A 22,700-nucleotide genomic window follows, 5' to 3' on the forward strand; every position below is an offset into this window, starting at 1 on the left:
AAGGATAGTTATTTCTGTCACTTTCTGCAGCTATTCCCAAAAGAAGGACAAAGTACAACTAATGGAAAATGCAAGCCTTAGGTAAATTCTCATATATTCAACAGGGCTTACAAGACACATCATTCAAAGGTCTCCAGGCTCTGGAGCCATACCCTGTAGATCATTACACTCAGCAGGTGAAAGCCATTGTCTGTGTGATTTTGGTGGTCAGATGATCACAAACAAGACCCTTGGTGTCAGAAGGACCAAGGCTAGCAGGGAGCCAGTAAGTTAATGGCACTATTCTACAGTAAGTTTGGCCACAGGCTGAACTAGCAGTTTTCCACTGAACTCTTGGGGTGCTCATCCATGACAGCAGCATGGAGAAAGCAACACCACCACTACCTATGCTATATAGTATCACTTAAATATTTTTTTTGCTACCAAACCATCAACACTGCAGCTTCAAGGAAGAACTCAGGGAAGGGAGGGTTGTTGGTTTTGTTTGTTGGGCTTTAAGGTTTTCACCTGAAGTTTCACATCCTCCATATTCTCAATATAAAGACCATCTAAAATTACATTCAGTAGTCTATTATAAAATGCTATAGATACATCATCCCTTGCATGGGCTGGTTCTGATCTAAATGCATGACAAGATGGGAAAGCTTTATTTTCTTTTATGTCAGAAGAAAACCCCAAAGGGAAAATTACATTTTTTTCATCTTGTCTCTGAAGAATATTCTCCTACCTGAAAACAGTCAACATCAGGTAACTAGTTAAGACTTCCAAAGTGGTGAATTGTTTTAGATCTTTCTACAGACTTCGTGATACTGATGAAAACAGTTACAGACAAATCCCAAAAAATAAGCTAATAGAAAAGGAGCATAAGAATTTATTCTAACTCAAAGAATTAATGTGCTGCTCCTTCCCTGGAAGATTTTGACATAAAATGGCCATGTAACCGGGGGCGGGGGGGGGGGGGGGGGGGGGGAGGAAGAGAACAGAAACTAAAACATCTTAAGATAGCCATCTTCCTTTCCAACATTACAAGTCTATAGCATAAGTTATACGCCATTACTAGTCATATCCAAGCTGTGTCTAAGCAAATACAATTCTCTGCAATTAGAACCAATCAATACAAACACACCTATAGCATGCACAACTGGATTACATCATGCACTGTGATGTGGCACACTAATTACATAAAATGTCACCACATGCGTGATTGCTGCCCCACCCACTGATACCACAAAAAACCCTTCACAACAAGGCACTGAGATTATGGAGAACAGAGAAACCAACCTAGCCTCAAGTAACATCTAATACTGCCTACATTTCCCACTTACTGTGACACTGTGTTCAAGGCACACCTCAAATTACAGTTTTTCCACAACCCATCAGCAATGCAGCCCATTTGCAACTCTTAACTTTTCTTATTCTTTCCTTCACTCATCACTTCTCTATTTAGAGATATTAGCACTTCAGGATGTTAATCTGTGAACTCAATCCTTCCCCTTTAAGTGGTAACTGCTTTCACAACTGCTGAAGAGCATGATGTCCTAAAAACAGCTAAGCAATAAAAATACTCTTGAAAAACATAATGATACAAAATAAAAAGTTTATTTTGTTTCCCACAGACTTCCATTTTCTGTTTCCATTCAATTATTTCAATGCTTTAAATCCCACATTCAGTCCATTTATTTAAACTGTGAAACATTTTTATTAGTTCCAAAATCTGAACCTAATCATAGTTTGGTATAAAGAAAATACCAAGATCAACACAAGCAAAGAAATTAGAGCAGCAGCCAGAAAATACTGCCTGAAGAAAAGCTACTGAGCACAAGTCAGGAAGAAAAAGCAGAGACACACAGGGAAAAGCTAACCTCATATATAGAAAAAAAAAAAAGGGGGGGGGGCGTTTTGCTCATGAAAGTACAAATCTTTGTAAGCATGGCTCTATCTTGTGTGTTCGCATTTTACAGCTACAGGAACAAATTTTTGGAAAGAATAAAATGCTGCAGTAGTAAGTCATGCAAAGTGTTGATAAATGCAAAAGACATGTACATCTTGGTAACAAAGACACAGTACCAGAAAACAAGCAAGGTCCAATTATTTCAGAGAATAAAAAAACCCCACACAACTTAATGACACTTATTTGGAGATGATCTGGAATTAAGTTCCAGATAGGAGCTTGCAGGATTCTGGGGGAAGGAAAAAAAAAAGTCTTATGAAAGAATTTCGTCCCCTTTGCAAAACTGATCTTTTTCTTTTCCTCTCTCCTCAGGTGTGGGCCAGGACAAAAGCACTGTTTGCTAGCACATCATTTTTATCATTCCAGATCCCTGAATGATTTTGCAGCCGATTTTTGCACATAAGATATCATGCTGGTCTATCCAAATAACAAAAGTGTAAATTAGCACTCTCAATTTCACCAGTAAAACCAAGTAGCCTTTATTCTCAATGTTAAAGATTACTTCAGAATGGAAAGACATACAATTGTTTTTCCTGTACCATAACATTACACTGCATTACATTAACCTACCAAATCCTTCATTATCACCAGATGTAGAATAAGTCATGGGATAAAAGAATCCTGAATCTGCACTTGTTACCACTGAAGTGGACCTTCCCATACTGTAACCAAATACCAATCCTCCTTCAAATACTAACACAAATGAATCTCCATAAAAGAGGAAAAATAAAATTCTCAATATGGGCAACAGATTCCAAACTGTGATTGTATTTTTACATTAGGAAGGGTGATACAACTTCTTTAAGACAGTAAAGAGTTAAAACAATTAAGTTTTCTTTCATTAATAAGGAATTGCCCAAAATATAAAAATTGGAATGTCCACTGTCAATTTAAGCTGTTCACTAATTCAAAACAGGGTCTGAGTTTTGAAAAGCATTTTTGTTTATGAAATAAAAAAAATGTTTCTCATGTTCACTCCAATCAATTTCTGAATTTAGCAAGCAGTGAGCTTTTCAGCAGGAGGTTGGGAGAGAGGCCTCCAGAGATCCCTTCCAATCTGAACTACTCTACAATTTTATTACTAAAATCAGCTGTTACAGAATCAAAAGTGACTACTGCAAAAAGCACAGATTTATCTTAATGACATTGCTTTGTATTACTGTAAAGCAGAGAAAGCAAACCTCAAGAATTTAAGAGTTAGAAAATGCAACACTCAGTTCTACACAGCTCCTAGTACACCCTCAGATGACAACTGCACAAAGTATCTACGTGAAGGTCAGTGTTTAGACAGGAAAATTTCGTTTCTCCTTACCAATGTAAAAGAACTTGAATATTTGTACTGTTCTGTAGTGATAATATTCACATATAACTTGAGATCGAGGAGATACATTACAGTAGAACTGCTTGTGATTCAGCAGATAATTGGCAATGCTTATGGATTCTATAGACTTTCTGATAAACAATGCAATAAGAGAATAATGTAAGCACTGAAGATTTAATTTTTTTTATCCTGTCCTACACTTATGTTCTATGCTATGATGCAAAAAAATTAAAAGTGTTAAAATATATTCGTGATTTTAGATAATTACAAATCCTACAGAAAGTAAGGATTAAACATTAACAATTTTTAACTACACTGTTTCAAAATTGTTCAGCTGACTAAACAATTTGACACATAACAGTAAATTTTTTGCAAGAGAAGTTAATTAACTTTTTACTGGACTCTTCAACATCTTACCAATTGTTTTGACCCAAGAAGTACTAAGAGCAAAGATAGCTAACAACAGAGTTCAACAGAGGAAGTAGTTCCACCTACCAATGTTCTTTGCCTACTTTGCTATGATGCTCCTGTTTCAGATTAGTCAAGCATATTTTCCATGCAATAAGTGATCCTCATTTTCATCTCCCTCCTAAATATACACCTCTCTAATGAGGGGACTCCAAGGTAGACCTTCTGTTCACTCCATCCTCTTAACAAAAACAGTTATCTTTCATTTCAGCATCTTACTGTATGCGATACATGCGTAACATGTATGAGTAACATCACAGCAGCAATGGTGGTAATACAACTAGTTTCAAACCACATGCATTCTTGCTTGTTACATACACACAGCAGTTTAAACACAGATTAAAGAGTTAAAAATAAAAGGCCGCTGAAGAGCTTCATGAATAGGATGTTCTGCTGTTCAAAAGGAGCAAGAGGAAAGAGAGCGAGTTGAAGTTTTGGTCTTAAAGTAACTTGGTTGAAACAAAACTCAGACAATTTTTAGACAGAAACCTCTAACTACAGACAGTAGTCTATTACTTTACTGTTGCATGACCAGTCAAATGAGTCCCTGTTCCACACGAATGGTACCGGTGGTTTTTATTCTGTTAATTGCTTCTTCCAAAGAGGGTGACAGAGGAAGGAAGCAGCATTTTTTTCTTAAACCTACTAGAACTTTCCCAAGGTTAGAGTCATCCCTCCTTAATAAGAAAATGTTTTAGTTTCATTTATTAGCATTCCTGTATGAAAGAACAAAAAATATTATGTTGAGAAGTACCCTCATCAGAGAGCTAAAAGAGCAAAAATATGTTTAACTTTAGGTAGTCCTGCAAAGAGCAGGGAGTTGGACTCGATGATCCTTATGGATCCCTTCCAACTCAAGACATTCTATGATTCTATGAATTCTAACAACCCTATTTAGCTTTACATATTGTAAAGCTACTTTCATTGCACCTCAAGATGTTGGGACTGTGCTTAACTGATGGCTACAGCCCTCAAAGAAATTACTCAGAAAAATCTCATTAGCTTTATTTTCATACTAACTGGACTGGCATGTGTCAAGTTTCTTTTCCTATCAAGAAACTTCAGAAAATTTCAGTCAATTTATGTGCTATTACCTCAATGTACTCAGTTTTTCTACACAAATTAGTTCCAGCAGCTCTCTTCAGAGCAACTTCACTAAAATAAGACACTTCCACATACTAATAACTGCTGAATAACACAGTTTAAGAGCATATAATAAAACGCTCAACTAAACACAAGCTACAACTGAACTGCTATTTTAGCCAGGTATATTGACTGAAGACTTGTACGGGGCCAGGTTAAGTATATTCTAGAAGCACAAAAGCAGCCAATCCTCAAGCTGATGACTCGTCATAAATGTGAATGATTGCTCACCTAGAGAATACCGGAGACTAAGCGGCATACGGTCAAGACTAAGAGATGCAAGCAAGGACGTTAACGGGGCTGATACTTATGGAGATACCGTCAGCCTAAAACCAAGCCCCGTGGCGAATCCAAGGCCTCCATTTATATTTACTTATTACATGGGAGAGGCCGCCAAGGGTTCCGTCGCCGATGGCGCCCAGGGGAGCGCCCCCGCCCCGCGCGACGTCCCGGCGGCCGTTACCTCGGCGGCCGTTACCTCAGCGCAACGGCAGCACAGGCAGCGCGGCGGCGGCAGCCAGCCGCCCCCTCCTCCTCCGGCTGCCTTTCCCCTCCTCTGCCCCAGGGAGGAGGGAAATCCCCCATCGCTTGACGAACACGCCCTGCTCCGCATAGACCCGGCGAGGGCGAAGCTCACGGAGCCCTCCCCTTCTCCTCCCTCGCCGGCATCGCAGCCCTCGGCCCCCGGGCCGGCAGCGAGCGTCGTGCGTGCGGCAGGGCGGCGGGGACGCCAGCCGAGAGCGGGTAGAAGAGCTCTCCCCTCCGCTAACGGGGGGAGCCAAGTTTCAGCGGGGAGGGCACGAAAAGAGAAAGAGGAAAGCGAGCGATAGGGTAGGAGGAGGGCCGGGGAGGGGGGGCAGGGGATGCTGCCGCGCCGACACGCCCCGCCGCCAGGCTGCCTAGCAAATGGGGCTCAGCGCAGGGGGCTGCATTCGGAGAGCGAGGAGGGAGGGGGAGGGGAAGGAAGCGAGGCGGCAGCTCCCCCGCACAATGGCCGCCCTCCCTCCCCCCTTCCTTCCTCTCTCCCTTCCCTCCCTCCCTAAGCTGGGGCTGCTGCATCCCCGCCGGGGCCCGGGCGCAAGGCCCCGCGACGCGCCCGGCCTTCCCCGTACCTGCAGAGTCACCTCCTCGGGTCTCCAGTGGGGCCGCAGGCGGCGCAGGAGCTGCAGGGCGCCCTGGCGGTAGCCGGGCCCCTCCCGCTCGCTGACAGTGATGTCCAGCTTGGGCACCTCCGGGGAGCCGGGCGGGACGTGGATGTAGTTGGACATGGTGGTGGTCAGTCGGACGGGACGGGACGCGGCACGGGGCGACAAGGGCGAGCGGCTCTCGCTAGCGTCTCCTCCGCAGCAGAGCCGGCAACTGAGGGGGAAATTTCCACTTCGGCTCCCGATAAAGCGGCTCCACCTCCCCCCGGCTGCGGCGCGGAGCAGCCTGGGAGAGCGGGCGGAGCCTGGCGGCGCCCTGCCCTCCGCCTCCCCCGCGCCCCTCACCTGCCCTCCCGCGCCTCCCACCTGCCCGCTGCCGGAGCCCACCGCCGTGGGGCAGCGAGGGAGGTAATTAATAAAAGCTCCTCGCGGCTGTGGAGGGGGAGCCGTGAAGGCAGCCGGTGCGGGAGAGCGTCCCCCAGCCGCCGCCCGCTCCCCGGGCGTGAAGGAATGCAGCTGGCAGCTGCCGAGGTGCCGCCCAGTCAATCAGCGGGCGAACGGCCGATTTTAATCAGGCTTTGAGTTATCCGCTGCGGTTAATTTTTGTCTTTAATTTCTGGGCCAGCCTTCATAACACCCCCCCTTTTGTTTCCCCCGTTCCCTTGCAGGGTGTATACCTGCTAACCACCTTCCAGTTTCAACCAGTTGTAGTTTGATACCATTTGTGGCCCCTTAGGGCACTGGGAAAGTACCATGCTACGTGCCTGCCCTGATTTAAATATCTTCATAAAGATTATCCTTTTCATGAGCACTACAGAAAAGTTACATTCTTTTTTTTTTCCTGTTTTGTGCTGAAAACCTTGCCGCCTTGAAGTTTTATGGGGCAGTTATTTTCAGAAAAAAAAAAAAAAAAAAAGCCCTGACTACACCACAGCATTTTACCAATCAAGAAAAAAAAAAATGGAACAAATTATCTTGGTTTTTTTAGAAATATTTTGATGCTACCCATAATATTCCTACAAATACCTGCCTCCCGCCACGTTCTGATCTTCCCATGTAGGAAACACTGAAAACTCAAGAAGTTCCTCAATTATAAAGCAAGTTTATTAGGTTAGCCTAAAACACAAGAACTACACAAACAGAATAGTGGCTGGTCTCTTCCCTAAAGAGTTGTTACTCTAAATAGACCCAGGTCAGGGGAAAGGGGCATAACTTATGCTCAAAATGAACAATGCCATGAGGGAAACAGCTAGTTCCACAGGTTTAGTTCTCTTAATTTCATACACGTTCCTCTCCAAAAGTGCAGTGCATTAGTAACCTTTCCATCTACTTGTGGATGTGTTGTCCTTTACCAAGAATTGCTGTTGTCTTGTCACCAAAGGGTTTTGCATGACCTGACTATGTAAGTGCATCATCACTTCTATTCCTATTATTTCTGTTGAACATCTCACCTTATCCCCCTATTTCTTCTTCATTCACTCACCTGTATGCCTTTCCCCTCAGACAGGATTAAACATTTGGAACAGTCTGTCAACAATTTTTCAAGTAATTTCCTTGTTAAATCTTTTTTTCTCTCATTCTTCATGATCATTAATCTTAGTATTCTCTTCTGTCTAAGCTTTGGTTCAGACCAAGTGTTTAAAATCTTTAGAGCCAGGAGTCCGTCTTTGTGAGAGTTCAATAAACAAAATTTCCTTCTGTTGTATTTTAAATGAAAATGTAATGTTTATGGGTTGGTATTATTAGTGTAAATATGTTATTCTATATTAATAGCCTTTTTCTACCAAGGATTAAGAGGGTAAGAATATAGGGGTCTGAATCAAATTTCAAGTGTCATAAAATTTCAAGATCTAAATGTTACAGCTTGAGTACCTTTCTAGTGGTAATATGCTTTGGCTTTCCTTTGTTTAAATCTGTTCCCTAAAAAAAAAAAAACTGTTTCAAGTTTTGTAACCCTCTTTCCTGTGATTTTGTGTCTGTCTTTTATATACACCGACTCACCACCTTCTTAAAATCTTCTTTCTCCATCTCACCTGATTGGACCTACCCATTTCTTCCATTAGCCCACTCCACTTTTTCTTCTTTAAATTTAAGGACATTTTGAAAGTTAAACTCTATTTTTATTTGGAAAAAAATATTTCTTTAAACACACACACCTTTATACATTGTTCAGCCCTATAAGTTAGTATTAGCATAGTAGCATATTACTCTACCTGATCAAGCATGTGATACATGGTGCCCTCTGCTTCTGCTTAGGCAGTTTGGTAGATGATAAACTAAGATTTATTTATGGATTAAGGGCAAAGTGACATTTTTGTTGAAATAAAATATCACAGGTTGAATGCTCCAGCTTCTTTATGTTAATTTCAACAAGAACTGGTAGAAACAGAGATTCAATCTTGCTAATGCTGAACATAGTACTCCTACCAGAAGCTTTCAGTTGTTAACTCTGAGAAGCCTTGCTAACTTACCCATCTGACTAAATTTCCAGAAGTTGGCTGTGAATATATTTTAAACATAAAGGGGGGAAGCTGGAGCAGTCATGGTGCTTAGATTGTTTGCAAATTAAGGGAACTGAACTTCTGGCTTCTAAATAGTTATCAAATAGATGAAAGAACTGAGAACACTTAGGCAGTAGCACCTTCATCTTTCTGGTCATGGTATAAAGACACATCCTTTTTGCTTGTCCTCATGGTGCACTGGGAATTCTTAATTCCTGTTTTAAAACAGTCAATAAAAGTTATAGCTTGCTACTCACCCTGTTTCCTTTCCTTTTTACCTGTTGTTTCCTGCAAATATTTGCTGTGTTCAAATCAAACACCAGAAAATATCTTCTGAAGACTGGGACTCTTTCTCAAGTTTCCAAGAATAGTATTTTTTTCCTTTTTGAAAAATTTATTTTCCTTTTTCTTTCCCCCCCTCCTGACTCCTGTACCCTACAGACTGTGAAATTCACTAATAAGAACTCTAGTGGGTTCCTCACAGGCTACGAAGTGTTCAGGTCAGCTGTTCTTGTTCTTAGGAAGAGCTGATGTTACATGAAGTAAGGGCTCAGGAATAAAGAGAACGTGTTTTCTCTTAATGCCTGATAGTTTTGTAGGTACACCATACTAAATTAAAGTCATCCTAAGGCTGACCACAGATGTACACAACATGGAATTGAAGAAAACAGGGTGCTTTAATTCTCTCCCAGACCTGTGCTCTACCAGGCTGTCTAGGTACTGACTGCATACAGCCTGTCTGACCTGCTTATCCTCACTGTTCTGCCATTCTCTTTTCCTTCTTCTGCTAATCAGAAACCAGGTTGTGCCATTTCATTTGTTCCTTCATTTGTTCACCTTGCCTTTAGGTCAGTGGTGATGCTTTATAAGCTCTTTAAAAAAAAAAAAGCACAAAGGAAAGAGCAACATCAGGCTCAGAACCAGTTTTAACTTCCCAGGTGCAGTTCTCGTGGCTGCTTTCCAAACCCAGTTATTCAGTAATTGCTTCAGAAGAACTCAGTGCATACATGTGACTATAAATGGGAAATGTACCCCTTGTAGCCATAATTAATTTTAATAACATTTTGCATAGCAGAGAGTCTCAAAATACTTTCTATTGTCCTAATCTCACAAATACAAAAATTGAGTCATCAGAAGGTTAAACCTGCCATTAGACCAGTCAGTCAGCGGGCCTGGAAATAATTTTTGACTTCCAGACCAGTCCTTTGATTGCAGAATTTCTTCAGTGCTTTAAAGAATGTTATCTCTGTTGATTATCCAGCATGTATTATTTGTGTCAAGATGAATCACATCTCTGTACACACAGTGTTAAACTGTAATTCTACTCTTATATTTATTTATTTATTATATCGATTTTTAAAGTGCCTGGTGCCCTAGCATCCATATTGATTTACCAGCAACAACTCCCAACACACAAAGTTGATAGTTCTGTCATATATTTATTTTACTATATAAACAGATTTCATTTTCATCTCGGTGAAGACTAGCTTGAAACATATCATTTTATAAAAATCTTGACAGTTTACAAATTTCTCTAAGATGGATACTGTTTGGTGTGTTGTCAAAATGGTAAAAACGCTTCTCTTGTGCAAGTTGCTTGACAGAATAATAGGTTATAGCTTTTTCAAGTATATTTTGAAAGCTACATATGATAGCAGAGTAAAAATCTCAATGCTCACTGAAGTTTTATGGTTTAATTTTCTAGTAGCCTACCAATTAGTGACACTCATTTGACACATTCCATGTGATAGCCTGGTTCCTGACTATCTAACCCCAATTTTTTCCTACACAGGAATGGTGCGGTGCATAATGTAATAACAGATCTGATTACACGTGAAATAGCTTAGTGGTTTCCAGCTTTTGCAGCTTTTCAGGGTTTCACCTGGAAACCTCAGAAGTTTCTAGGGGAAGTCTGGACATCTGTGCCAATAGGCTTGGTTACCTCCAAGGCTCCTTCAGATGAACGCGCAGATGCCTTCCCTCTGTGCTGTCCCTGGCTCTGAGTCCATGAACTGTAGGCTGAACCACTGTGAGTAGGTACCTGGTCACATGTCCTGCAGGAAACCTAAGCAAACTAAGCAAAATGCTTAAACATGCATGTTAATTAATCTTAGTGCAGTGAAGAGACAAAACCTGAAAAACCTGCTTAAGTCAGTAGGACCAAATACAAGCTTACACTTAAGCAGGTGCTAAATCAAAATGAGCAGCTTAGCAAGGAATTCTGTGATTTCTCCATGCTGTTGGGGCTAAACTGCACATTTGGTTAGGGCTATTTATGAAACATTATAGCCACTGGGTATAAAGAAAGAAGAGAAAATCTTCGTACTAATTACACTACTAAAAAATACAGGTTAAGTAAAGCAGTACAAAATCATAATTAAGGCCAGTGTCTGCATTTATTTTAATGGACACCTCTGTGTTTTAAAATATGAAGAGTAATTACAAGTTGACTGATCCTTGACTAAACTTGGACTGTACACGTGTCCAATGATTTACCATATCCTGGTGTTTTTCTCAAGGGCAATAAATACACATGCTGTGTAAGTACCCAAAAAGAGACTACTTAGGCAGATTTAGGATGCCTTGCATGCAAGAATAAATTCACCTGCAGCAATATAAGAGTTGAATGGCTTTTATATATTCTAGAAATTTAAGCTTTTCTAACATTTTATTGACTAATCAAACATCCTCCTGTGAAGAAAAGTTATAAACCTCAGCAATTTGAAACAATCTCTGTGAACAAAGACAATATCAAATGTGCATTTAAATGCTATGCAAGCTTGTAAAAGAAGCCTAGAATACTTTTTCCTATTTTTAAGGTACTATCAGAATGCCATTCTGTATTCTCTAGTGAAATCTCTAATCAATTTTATAGCATAAAAAGTGGGGGGGGTGAGTTAGTGGAACTAAATTAAAACAATTAAAAAATGTGTACAGAATTATCCTGAGAGATTGAGAGTATGGTTGTCACATATAAATGACTGCCAATTCACATTCAACCTGAATCAATAATAAAGAAGAAGGAAAGGCAAAAAAGGGTGGCAAAGAGAGGAGATGAGAGGGAGAAGGGGAAGGAAAGAGCAGGAAATTGTTGTGATTCTGTGTCAATGAGAGAATAAATTACTAAACTGACTTAAATGTCTTTCTCGCAAAAACATGATTCCCAGCAACTTTCTTGGTAGTTTCAAGAAGTCAAGGACTGAAAAAATCATAGAAATTACAAGCAATGGTGCTGCTTTCTCGTGCTTATATCTAATTCCTTTTCATCAAGTTGATAGATAACCAGGAGGACTCTGGGGCAACACCACTGCATCCTTTCCATAAATATTCGAGCTTGCGTACCGAGGCCTGCGTACTCAGCGGACTTCAAGCTGGATGCTCTTTTGGTGCCCCTTTGTGCATCTTTTCTCTAAGCCTTACTTCCATCCTTGTTCATAGCCTATTTCCTACAGATTTAAGGTTAATGTAACCAGAATTTGTGTCTGTCCTCCCTTAATAACTTGAGGAGGAGGGACTTTGGAATTTCACTGGGACTTTAAATCCCAAAGATAGTTTTAAATCCTAGAACTGGGAATTACTGAACAGGTGAAAAGAATCCCTATTATTTCTCACTGAAAGAAAGGAAAGTTGAGCCAAGCTTTTATCCATTCTCTTGCTGCTGCTGAAGTGACTTGTTTGGTTTTTGTCTCTATATTTGCCACTTCTCAGCTGGGTAGAAGGGAGAGGTCCCTTCACTTTTGAAAGGTGCGTAATCCCAGTTTCTGTGGATTAAAATTGACCAGCATAACCTAGTGTAGTATCCCTTGCTCAGACTTGGCCTCTTTTTTCTTTATTTTGATCCCCCTGCCTTGTTTCTCACGTAGTACTCTCATGCTTTGGTCCTTTCGTGCTGGTAGAGTGCAAGTATGTAGCTTCTTAATGAAGGACTTGCATCCAAGGAACAAGCAACAGCACCCCAAACTAGTCCATGGCTCTGCAGTCATTTTCCTTTTCTGGAGCCCTTCTTTTTGTTCTATAACCTACATGCTTCTTTTTGTTCATGGGTTTGGGTTTTTTTCCCCCCACTGTCTTTTGGTTTTAGTCAATTCCCGTTTCCTTTGGTCTTCTCCTTTTTTTGTTGTATACCAGCCTGGTTAAAATCAGTTATGTCGGAGGAGCAGACCTTTGAGCAGCCCGTTCAGCTTCCATTGCTGTCACCGGGAAAACCACCGCTTACTAATTAGGAGCCAAAGGAAGTGAAACAGGCTACGTACGTCCAACCAGTCACATGAGCTTGGATTAAAGTTCAGAGCGGAGCGCTGCTCCCTCGCTGCCGTCACCCCCTCGCCCCGTGACGGTGCGCATTCCACCCAGCCTCTCGGGGTGCAGCGCGGCCGGAGGTGCCCTGGGGGGCAGGGGCTATGGGGGTCCCCCCGGCGCGGCAGGGCAGGGCAGCGCCTGGCAGCCAGGGCTGTCCCACCGCCCCAGCCAAGGAGCAGGACAGGCTGGGCTGAAATGGGGTCCTGGGGAGGCTGGGCAGGGCCATTAAAGCTCATGAGTGCCCCAGAGCCTGGCAGCAGCCCCCCTGGTTCCACCCTGGAGCAAAACCACCTGCTCTCAAGGGGGTAGGGGAGAAGCAAATCTAACTTTCAGAGGGGCAGACTCATATTTCCATTCTGAACCTACAAGCTGTAGGTCACCATCTCGGGCTGCTTTTGAAAGTCCTACAGATTTTATTTTTTCAGTATTGTTTATTTTATTATTTGTCCTACAGATTTTATTTACTCCTGAGGCTGGGAATCTTAGGGGGGCTTGCCAAAGAACTACAGTGGGCATAAGAGAAGAACAGCTCAGAACAGCCTGATAACTTAATCATAGGCTGTAAATATCTTTTACAGACTTCTCTGTTTGCAACTGTTGCTAAGCATGGGAAATTACTGAATTAGTCAGCTTCATTTGTATTTCTGTTAAGGCAGAGCTTGGAACATTAATTAAATTACATTTCAAGTTTAGGGATAATAAAGGTATGTATTCCCATTGAAAAGTAAAACAATAATACGATAAAAAATAAATACAATATAATAAAATGATAGCAAATATACCAAGGGTAAAGGGCCAAACTTTGCCAAAGTCTCTGTTTTCCCCTCCATAGGGCTGTAGACCTCAACAACCACAGAAGCACAGAGGACTGCAAGGGAGGTGAATTGCTTCCCTGACTCCTGCCAGCTTGGACAACAAGCAGTAAGACAGGAGGAGGGTAATCAAGCGGAAAGGTAGCAAAAGTTACTACTACAGCAACATCATGTCTTGCTAGGAGCTCCCAGTGCAAGTGGAATTCAGAGTTTAAGTTTTATCAAACACCTTGAAAGAGAACTGGAAGCCCCACTGCAGTGTAAGTGAACACATATTCTTAGTCATTACCAGCTTTCCTAAATTCTGCTTCTTTCTCATCTTCCCTTAAAATATTTTGGTTTGTGCAGCAGATTCAACTCTGCAGTCTTTACGCCTGAAGATGTGACAACATTTCTGGTTTGTTGGAATCCACAAAGCTTTTAACATGTGAAAAGGAAAGAATATTCATTCTAGCTTCACCCGGCTCTCTCCAAAGCACCAGAGGTGGGGTGTAATGCCTCTGGTCCTTTCTCACACACTGGAATTTTGCATTTCTATGTCAGCTGGGCCTCCCTGCCCACAATCCCTAAAGGCTGAGGTTCACCCAGAGTACAGGAGAAAATCTTTTGCAAGCAGGTCACAACTGCAGCATTTTGTTTCAGTTCCGTGATCCGTGTATCTTCTGCCTAAATGTTATTCTCAGATTTATGTTTATATCTTGACTTTAAGTTTCTAAGTGAGCAGTATTTTTGTTTAGAAGATACTCTTTTCCCTGGTATTCGTTACAATTGGCTGTGCTTCGAGTATGTCAGGAGCTTAGTCAGCTGTTAGTGCAACTGAGACTTGTTTTTCTTCTTTTTATCCCTTTCATCCAGTGGAAAAAGTTTCCTGCTGCTCTCCCTACTGATATTTGATATCCTCTCTCCAACTGATGTACATTTTTAACTTTTAAAGAACAGCATGTCAACTAGCTCTGTTAATTATCACTCATTTTGTCTTTTTTTTTTTTTCTTCATTGCAAGATTATTTTGGAGGTGTTACTTCTCAGGGGAATGACTTTTTCTAATCCAACTCCCTTTTCTGTAATAATAATAATAAAAATCACTTTCTCACACGTTGCAACAATGTATTTATTTAATCTACAGAATTAAAGGAATGCTTAGAGTAAGCAAAGCAGCCAGTCAGCAGCTTTTCTGAATGTCTGTTACAAGTAATATTGTAATGCAAAAAAGTAGGGAACTCGAGAGATTTTTTGTCTCCCTTGAAGTGGTTTACATTCTAACAGGTTTTCCTGATAATCATCTCTCTTCCTCTTTTTTGCCATAAACAATCTTTCTGGCACCACCAGCAACTATTTACATTGGAAAGAAACAGCGGGAAGCCATTACTATGCAGTTATTGATCATGTAATGAAATGTATCACTAAGAGCCATGCCAAAAGCTGTCCACTGGTCTTTTTACGATCAGTAAATGACAAAAACATTTCTTATTCTGCCACTAACATTGAACTCCCTGCTTAACTTTAAAAGTATTTGTTTCCCACTGTCTTTGGGAACAGGAAGCTTCAAGCAGTAGAAAAACACAAGTATACAAAAGCAGAAATACTTAAGGAATGTTTGAAAGGTAGATTGACCGATCCTACAATCGCATGGATTAATTGCCCAGAATTATGTATTTTATAAAAACACCTGCAATACCATTCATAGATCCTTAGCGGTGGACGAGTGGAATTCATGAGATACCTCTTCTCTGACAGTCAGTTCTAGTTCAATAAATCACTGTCTTACTTTGACTTGAAGTTGCATAAAGTCATTGGCTCAAGGTCAACTTCTGTGTGATCCCTAAAGTGTCCCCAAACCAGCTCTGCCACAGCCTCAACCAGATCCTATCTTACAAGCCAATACCATATGTGGACCTGTGATGAAGAAAGTAGAATAAACCCAGATGCTTGGAACTTTGGAACGCTTAAAAAAAAAAACAACCCACCTTTAAAACCCCTTTGATGAATTTAAAGTCACAGCTTATTTGTAGTTCACTGTCTGCCAGTCAGGGATTTACTTTACCTCCACTAAGGAGGAAAACTTTTCCACCAAGAAAAGTTCTCCTTAATCATGTGTGTACATGAAAGTTGATGCCAGAAACCAAATCTCTGGCAGAAAATATTTTTTCCTACAAAAACATCTCCCTGGCTTACTCTTTTATAAAGCAAACTCTTTAATTGCTTCCAGAAATATTCTGGGTTTCTGCTCTTCTCTGGTGTATTTAAACTTTCCCTTTTTTATCTTTGTGGTGTTTTTCAGCATTCTTTCCCCAGCTAGCTGTTCAAATCTGATCCTCATAATTCATTAGCTGTTTTCAAAAAAAGAGTGAGGCTTCTCCTAGAAAGAAGAACTCACAAATAAGAGGTTTTACCTGGCCAAAAGAGTCTGGCAAAACCTGAATTTCATATGGGAAAGATCACAGAGCAGAACACAAATACAAGAACAAAGCACACTTTTGATGCAGTTGCTGAAAGCATAAACAAGATCAGAAAAAGGTTAGAAAATGAAATGTAATTAGTACAGGGTTTGGGTTTTTTTAATACTGTAGAGGGAAACAATCTTCATGGGGGGGGGGGGGGGGGGAATGGTAGAAAAACTGCATGATAGAGAAGCTTAGGCTCAAAGTTCAAGAAGCAGCTGGAACAGGCCCAGAAGTAGCTGTAGACATGCACTTACATCTTTGATCCAATTTTACAAAACCCTGAAGTTAATTCCAGTTTTACATGAGCGAAAGATGTTTCCATGTGGACACAAGGTGACTGAAAGCAGTATAGGCATTTAAAAAGTAAGAGAAGCTGTTTTCGTAGACATAGCCTATGGAAACCTTTTCCAAAAACTAATCACTACTTTTAGGTCCCTTATCAGCAAAACATGGAATTCACTCCAGTAAAACTTACATCCAATGAATTTAGAATAAATTAAAGAAAAGCATTTTTAACTGAGATAGGTGTATGGAAAAGAGTGCTTTGGGCAGTGTAGGTAAATTTTGTGGCTGAATAATTTTATGGCTGATAATAATACCTGCAGTTACTACATGTACCAAGTTAAGGATAATTAAGATAAGGGTAATTAAATCTTACTCTTATAGGGTATAAACTAAATTGGCAAAAGTCAGGAGGGAATTTTTTTCTTCCAACCTTTATTTATTATTGCACTGCGTATATTTTTAGGGAATATTAGAATATGTTCACCTATTTTTGGAAGCCTCTGGTTCTTGGATACTGCTGATAATAGAAGAGTGGATCACTGATATCATCTGCCATCAGATTATTTTTGGTGTCCTCGGTGGAAACCCACAAGGCCTGCAAACACACAAGCAGACATTCGTAGTGAGAACAATGCATTGCATTGTGTATATATTCAAAAGTATGTTAAAACATTAATGTAGCCATCTTTAGGACTTTTTTAATTTCTTAGCTTGGTGCTCTGTAAGAATTAGAACCTATTTCTACACTGAGTATTCAGAACACATGCTGCTGCACGTCAGTGTGGAGATCTGAGAGAAAGAGGGAGTTCTGCCACCACCGAGCCTTTCTGCTCCCTTAATGAGCTCCCCAGCCCTTCACGGACTGCTGAGGAAATCCAGGACCTCAGAGGGCTCTGCATAATTCTCAGTGTTTTTTTCATACACAAGCCCAGCTGCGTATCAACTGGTGCTGCATGTGTAGAACACACATAGATTAGCTTTTCATTTCTATACCTCTACGTTTATAATTGCACCCTGATAGAGCATTATTCTGTTTTTATAAACTTGTCTGTCACACAAAGACGATATGCTTGTCAAGAAGGAAAAAGGAATCCTAGGGTGTATCGGGCAAGATAGTCCCAGCAGGGACTACCTACAAATACGGAGGTACATGGGATATAGATGTAGGGGAATTATAGTACAAAGCACTGTTGAGGCCTCATCTGAAGTACCGTGTACAGTTCTGGTCCTGTATATTAAAAAATGAAACAGGTATGGATAAAGGTTAATAACATGATTAGGTAAATGGAGATCCCCATTTGGATAAAGGTTAATAACATGATTAGGTAAATGGAGACCCCCATTCTCTTGTAAGAGGAGTCTGGATCTTGGCTAGTTCCATCTAGTACAAGAAAAGTTGTGTGTGGACAGAACCACCCATCACAAAAGTTTCTGGACAGATGTATTCTAAAGGGAAAAGAACCATTTAGGCTAAAAAACAGTATTGGTGTGCAAAAATAGGCATAAACTGCTACTGGAATTCTAGTTGGAAATTTCTAATCATGCATGAATGTTCTGAAACAGCCTTCAAATAGGAGTAACGGGGACAAGAAATGTCTTTTAATTTTTAAAAAAAACAACAAGCATAGTTAAATTACAAGAAACTTGATAACTCTGTCCTCTTTGATATTGCATCAAAAATGATGGGCTTCTTAATATAGGGTAGTGTATTATCTCTAAGACATACCAAACATTCCCATGTGTTTATTCTCATCAGAGAGGGAAGTGGAGAACAAGAGCTAGTTAGACTCCTACTGTTTTCAGTTGTGGCCATTTGGAATGAGAAGGGTTAGGCACAGAAGCGTAATCCACTCTAGATCCAGCCACCCCTGGTTAAGAGTTTTGATACTTCTCCATATCTGACCATGTGGTTATCTGATGTGGCTAAACCAGAATTATTCTTTTTCCAGATTACTTTTCATCTGCATCAACTTCAACTACCTGATTTCATTCATCACAATTTAGGTACCGCCAGTTAACAAAGCTATGAGTGAGGATTGCATTTTACCACATACCAAAGTACTTTTCAGTGACTGTGTGAAAAAAATTTATACAGCCACCAAGAACAGAAAATGAAACTATGACGCATATCTGGTTTATGAGCTGAAGGTTCCCTTTCCTCTGGGAGCCATTCAGTATCACAGATAGATTTGAAATGTAACTTCTGTAACAGTGTGTTCTGATAACGAAGCCTCAGTTTGAGACTGGAAAAGATCATAGCTGCAAAGGTTGCATCTGAAAGACCAAGCTGTTACTTCTTTGCTGCACGCAGATAACAAAAAGTGTCCATGGACACAATTTTGTATGCTTATCTAACAATCACCAATGAGCAAAAAAATTTGCAAGATGTGAATTACAAAGGACAGGCAAATATCTAAAATTATAGGGGAGTCATCATCCTTTCCACACTTTTCTATTAGTTCCCCTAGCTTGGTAGCATCACTCCCAAATAGATTTTTGCCTCAGCCTTTTAGTTCTCACCCATGCTCTGGTCTGTCTAAGGCACCAAGCTAAGAATACTTGGCTCAGGGGAATATCAGAGTACATGATGATCAAACATAATACGTGTGCATCTCAAACACTTAATAACACATGCATTAGAATTACTGCCTGTGGAGAATAAGCGGTACACTTCCAGCAGAGTTTCTCCCTAGGCCACCGACTCTGCTTTTAGACTATGAGTAGTCTGACCACACCAACTGCCAACCCCGTATCAGTGGCTATAGGTTACTTCACATAGGCGATCTGCAGTGTAACGCATCTATTGTGATAGTTCACGCCTTGTCTTATCTCAGTGACACTTAAAAACCAAAACCAAGCACTACGTGCGTGTTTTTGTAATGCAAGATCTTACACGGCAGATATCACAAGAAAAATGTTTCAAATGTTGTCCAAGACAGCTCGTGCTTTTTTAAACTTGAAGATCAATGTTATCAAGCTGTTTCCCCACACATGCAAACAATAACAAGGTTAAAATAATATTAGGTCTGTCTTAATTTCAAAACAATCCTCCAAAATGAAGTGAAGGCTGATGAAGTGATTAATCTGTTGACTTAAAGCACTGAAACTTACATAGTGCATTGAGATAATCTCCAGCATAAATGGAAAATCACTGGAAAGGAAGGCCACGGATAAAATATGATACTACAGGTGATAGCAGTTAACTCTTTGAATTCAGAAGCTGTGTGAAAATTAGGCCTGCAAAAATTCAAGGCCTTGTCTTCATACAGGTCACAGCTACACTTCGCAACAAATTCTTGAATTGGTTGACGTTTGCAAAAATTACATGGAGGCTTGTTTTTGAAAACCAATTATATCAACCTTGCTTGCCTTTGTTTGGTGGAGGGTTCAGGAGTCACAGCAATAAAATCAGGAAAACCAGTAGGTTTTCATACTATTGAAAGTAATCTGTGAGACGTTGCAAGACTAGTAGTGTGAAATTAAGACAAAAAATTACTGACCATGTCTAAAAATGAGGATGGATATACTGGAATATTCTTATTTCTCCTTGCCTCTTTCAGACTGTTAAAATTAGCCAAGGCAGGTCTGTTCTTAGTCCTTACATTTGGTAATGGCAAGATAGCAGAGATCTTTCTTACTCCAAGAGCCCAAACTGTAGGCTACAGCTCTTATGGGATGGCAATCACATATGTGTGTACATGAAAACTCTTCTGGACTACTGTAGAGAGCAATTTTTTGTTACTCCTTAAAAATATAACAGTGCGTGTCCTTATTTTGTGTTAAACTTTTTTTTTTTTTTATTTTAGCAGAATTTTCCCAGCTGCTAGATGCTTTGGTGCTAGCTAGCAGCCTACTTAGCTTAACTTCCAACTTTAACAGAGTACCCTCATCAAGGCACTGAACACACCAACACAATTACACCAGGTCCAATTGCCCTCACCAGCCTGTAACCACCTTCCTCCGTAATCCTCCTCTGCAGTTCCTTCTACCTCCCTCCCCAGGCTTTAGCTGCCAGCATCCAAGCTGAGCACTAATATGCCACAGCTGTATAGCTTTTGTGAAAACGGGTAAGTGGTGAGAAAATTCTCACCTGGGGACTCTGCAGCTTCTGCCCCTGGATGGGAGCTGGGTGTAGGCTCAGGCTCCTGCCCTTGCTCCTTCCTTAGTCCTTGTCCAAGAGCCCTGGTGGCTTAGCTGCATCCAGCCTTGTAGATCACAGCCTCACGTTGCTGCTTGGTCTTGACTTTCAACCTGCCTTGTTACTATGAACTTGACTGCTAATTACCGAGCTGTTGACCAAACTCTATTACCATCAGTGGACTCGTTCAGCTCGTCTTGTTGGGGTGCTGTGGGACTGCACCCTGGTGGGTCATGTCATTGCCCCTGCCTGCCTTGCTGTCACCCCTATCTCCTGGCTTGCCTAATTAAGGTCTGTATTTAACTTTCATGCATTGGAAGATGCTCAGTCATTTTACAGTTATAATGTATAATTAAGCTATGTATTTAGCATATATTTCTCAAGTTATGCTGTTCATAATCACCTTTGCTAATAAAATCAAAGCAGTATCTCCCTCAGCTGCTATCAAGACAGTCCAAGGTGATGATCGTAATTCTCCTGTACATAAAAGCACAGAAAGGCCGAACAAGCCTGATGAATGAGAATTTTGGTACTTCAAAGACACTGTCCTCGTATTTCAAAAGCTCTATAAATTGCCGTTAACAGGGTCAAATGCAGCACTGAACACAACTCTGTCAGGAATGAATTAAGATAGTAGTCAGAGAACAAGCACAGATGACAAGATCCTACTTTAGTTAGCCAGGTTTTATTCTACAAGAGTTTTTACTTAAGAAGTAAGGTGGTAAAGACTTTGCTCAATGGCTAGTAACCAAGAGTGAACTGGAATAAAGAATGGGCCAGTACTGAGACCATCCATCTTCTTTCCACTCTACATAATATAGTTTATATGCATCCAGGGCTATAAATAAATTGGGATTTTTTGGAAAAGTGCGCTTTGTGGGGCTTTCACTTATCCTGCAGGTCTTGAACTTTTATGCTTTCTCTGTGAATAGAGACTTCTCCCTGACCCTGGGAAGACTTAGGATTGTGTACAGGAACCATGATAGGACTGTTACAAACAAAAAAAAAAAATTGTTTTGTTAGAAGTAGTCATCTTGATTGCTCCAATAACCCATCAGCCATGGATAAGAAGACTCTTTTCTACTTTGGACTTCTGTGTGCCTTCATATACAGCATAAGATTTTATCACTAGGACCACCTAGAGCTGCTCCCTAGCACAGAGCCCCAAATCTGTAGCAGCAGCGGCACCATGCTTTTGCCACACCACACCACGAAAGACACAATGCACATTCTCAGTAGGAAACATAAAATTAACTTGGGACTTCTAGTTGGGGCTTTCCACCCACCTCCCTTCCCTGAGAGCTCTGGATGAGAAGGGGACGCTTTCTCCTAGTTGTTCACCTTTTCCCCCATCACTGTGCCTGGAGGGAGAGTTTTTCTACCTAGGTTGTGAAGTGCTTCATCTCATAGCAATCACAGTTCCCCCTACTTTTTTCATACGATGTGTCATGGCCACTTTGCTAGCTGAGCTTGACTGACATTTTCTGCAGCAGTAGAACATACTTTTCACAACACCTTGAATGGTGATGGAAATTGAATTATATTACTTTTGGTTTATAGTTTAAGCTTCTAACCTTACCAGCCCGAGTTGGGAACCTAGTTTTTCTGCTTCCCACATACTAAGGGAGGAGACAATTCAGATCAAGAGCCTCTCTGTCTCCTCTGGCTTGGCATGAGAGTTAAAAGTCTTAAAATAAACAACATGAACCCCTCTGTGTCAGATGTTTTGACAGCAGATGAGCATCACAGCATAGACCTTTTGTAAGAAGCTGAACATAAGGCATTACATGCTGCTGAAAACAAAACTCAGTGAGTTTGCTTCATTAATGTGTTTTTATTTTTTATACATGAAAAACTTTAATGTTTAATAATTCATATCATCATGTCTATTCCAAATGGAGCACAAGAAGCAAAAGCATCACATGGTTATTAAGAACAGCATTCACTCCACGTTTTAGAATACAAAGATTTATTGTTTTTATTGTAATCCAATTTAATCTCTTCAGTGCACCAGCAAATAACTTGCATTATCTTGTGAAGGATCTTGAAGACTACTCTATAGATAGTTTATACAAAGTTACACTCATTAATATTTCCGTGTTTTGGGAGGGGACCTGAATAAATGATCTATTTATTACACTTATACAGGAAAAAGGAAGAGAAGATACCAACAGTGTTAAGCAGAATAAAAAAC

At 40.6% G+C, this 22,700-nt stretch overlaps 1 protein-coding gene across 1 annotated transcript in view; it reads right to left on the reverse strand.

Annotated features, from left to right (window-relative positions):
- ETNK1 (ethanolamine kinase 1) overlaps window positions 1-6,293 on the reverse strand; it is a 32,552-nt gene extending 26,259 nt beyond the window's left edge. Inside the window, exon 1 of the mRNA XM_075506369.1 lies at window positions 5,996-6,293. Coding sequence (XP_075362484.1) covers window positions 5,996-6,151 — 156 coding nt within the window. The 5' untranslated portion in view covers window positions 6,152-6,293. The remainder of the gene's footprint in view (window positions 1-5,995) is intronic.
- Window positions 6,294-22,700: the final 16,407 nt, after the last annotated feature.

This window comes from Mycteria americana, chromosome 1 (genome assembly GCF_035582795.1).
Source record: "Mycteria americana isolate JAX WOST 10 ecotype Jacksonville Zoo and Gardens chromosome 1, USCA_MyAme_1.0, whole genome shotgun sequence".
Classification (NCBI taxonomy): domain Eukaryota; kingdom Metazoa; phylum Chordata; class Aves; order Ciconiiformes; family Ciconiidae; genus Mycteria; species Mycteria americana.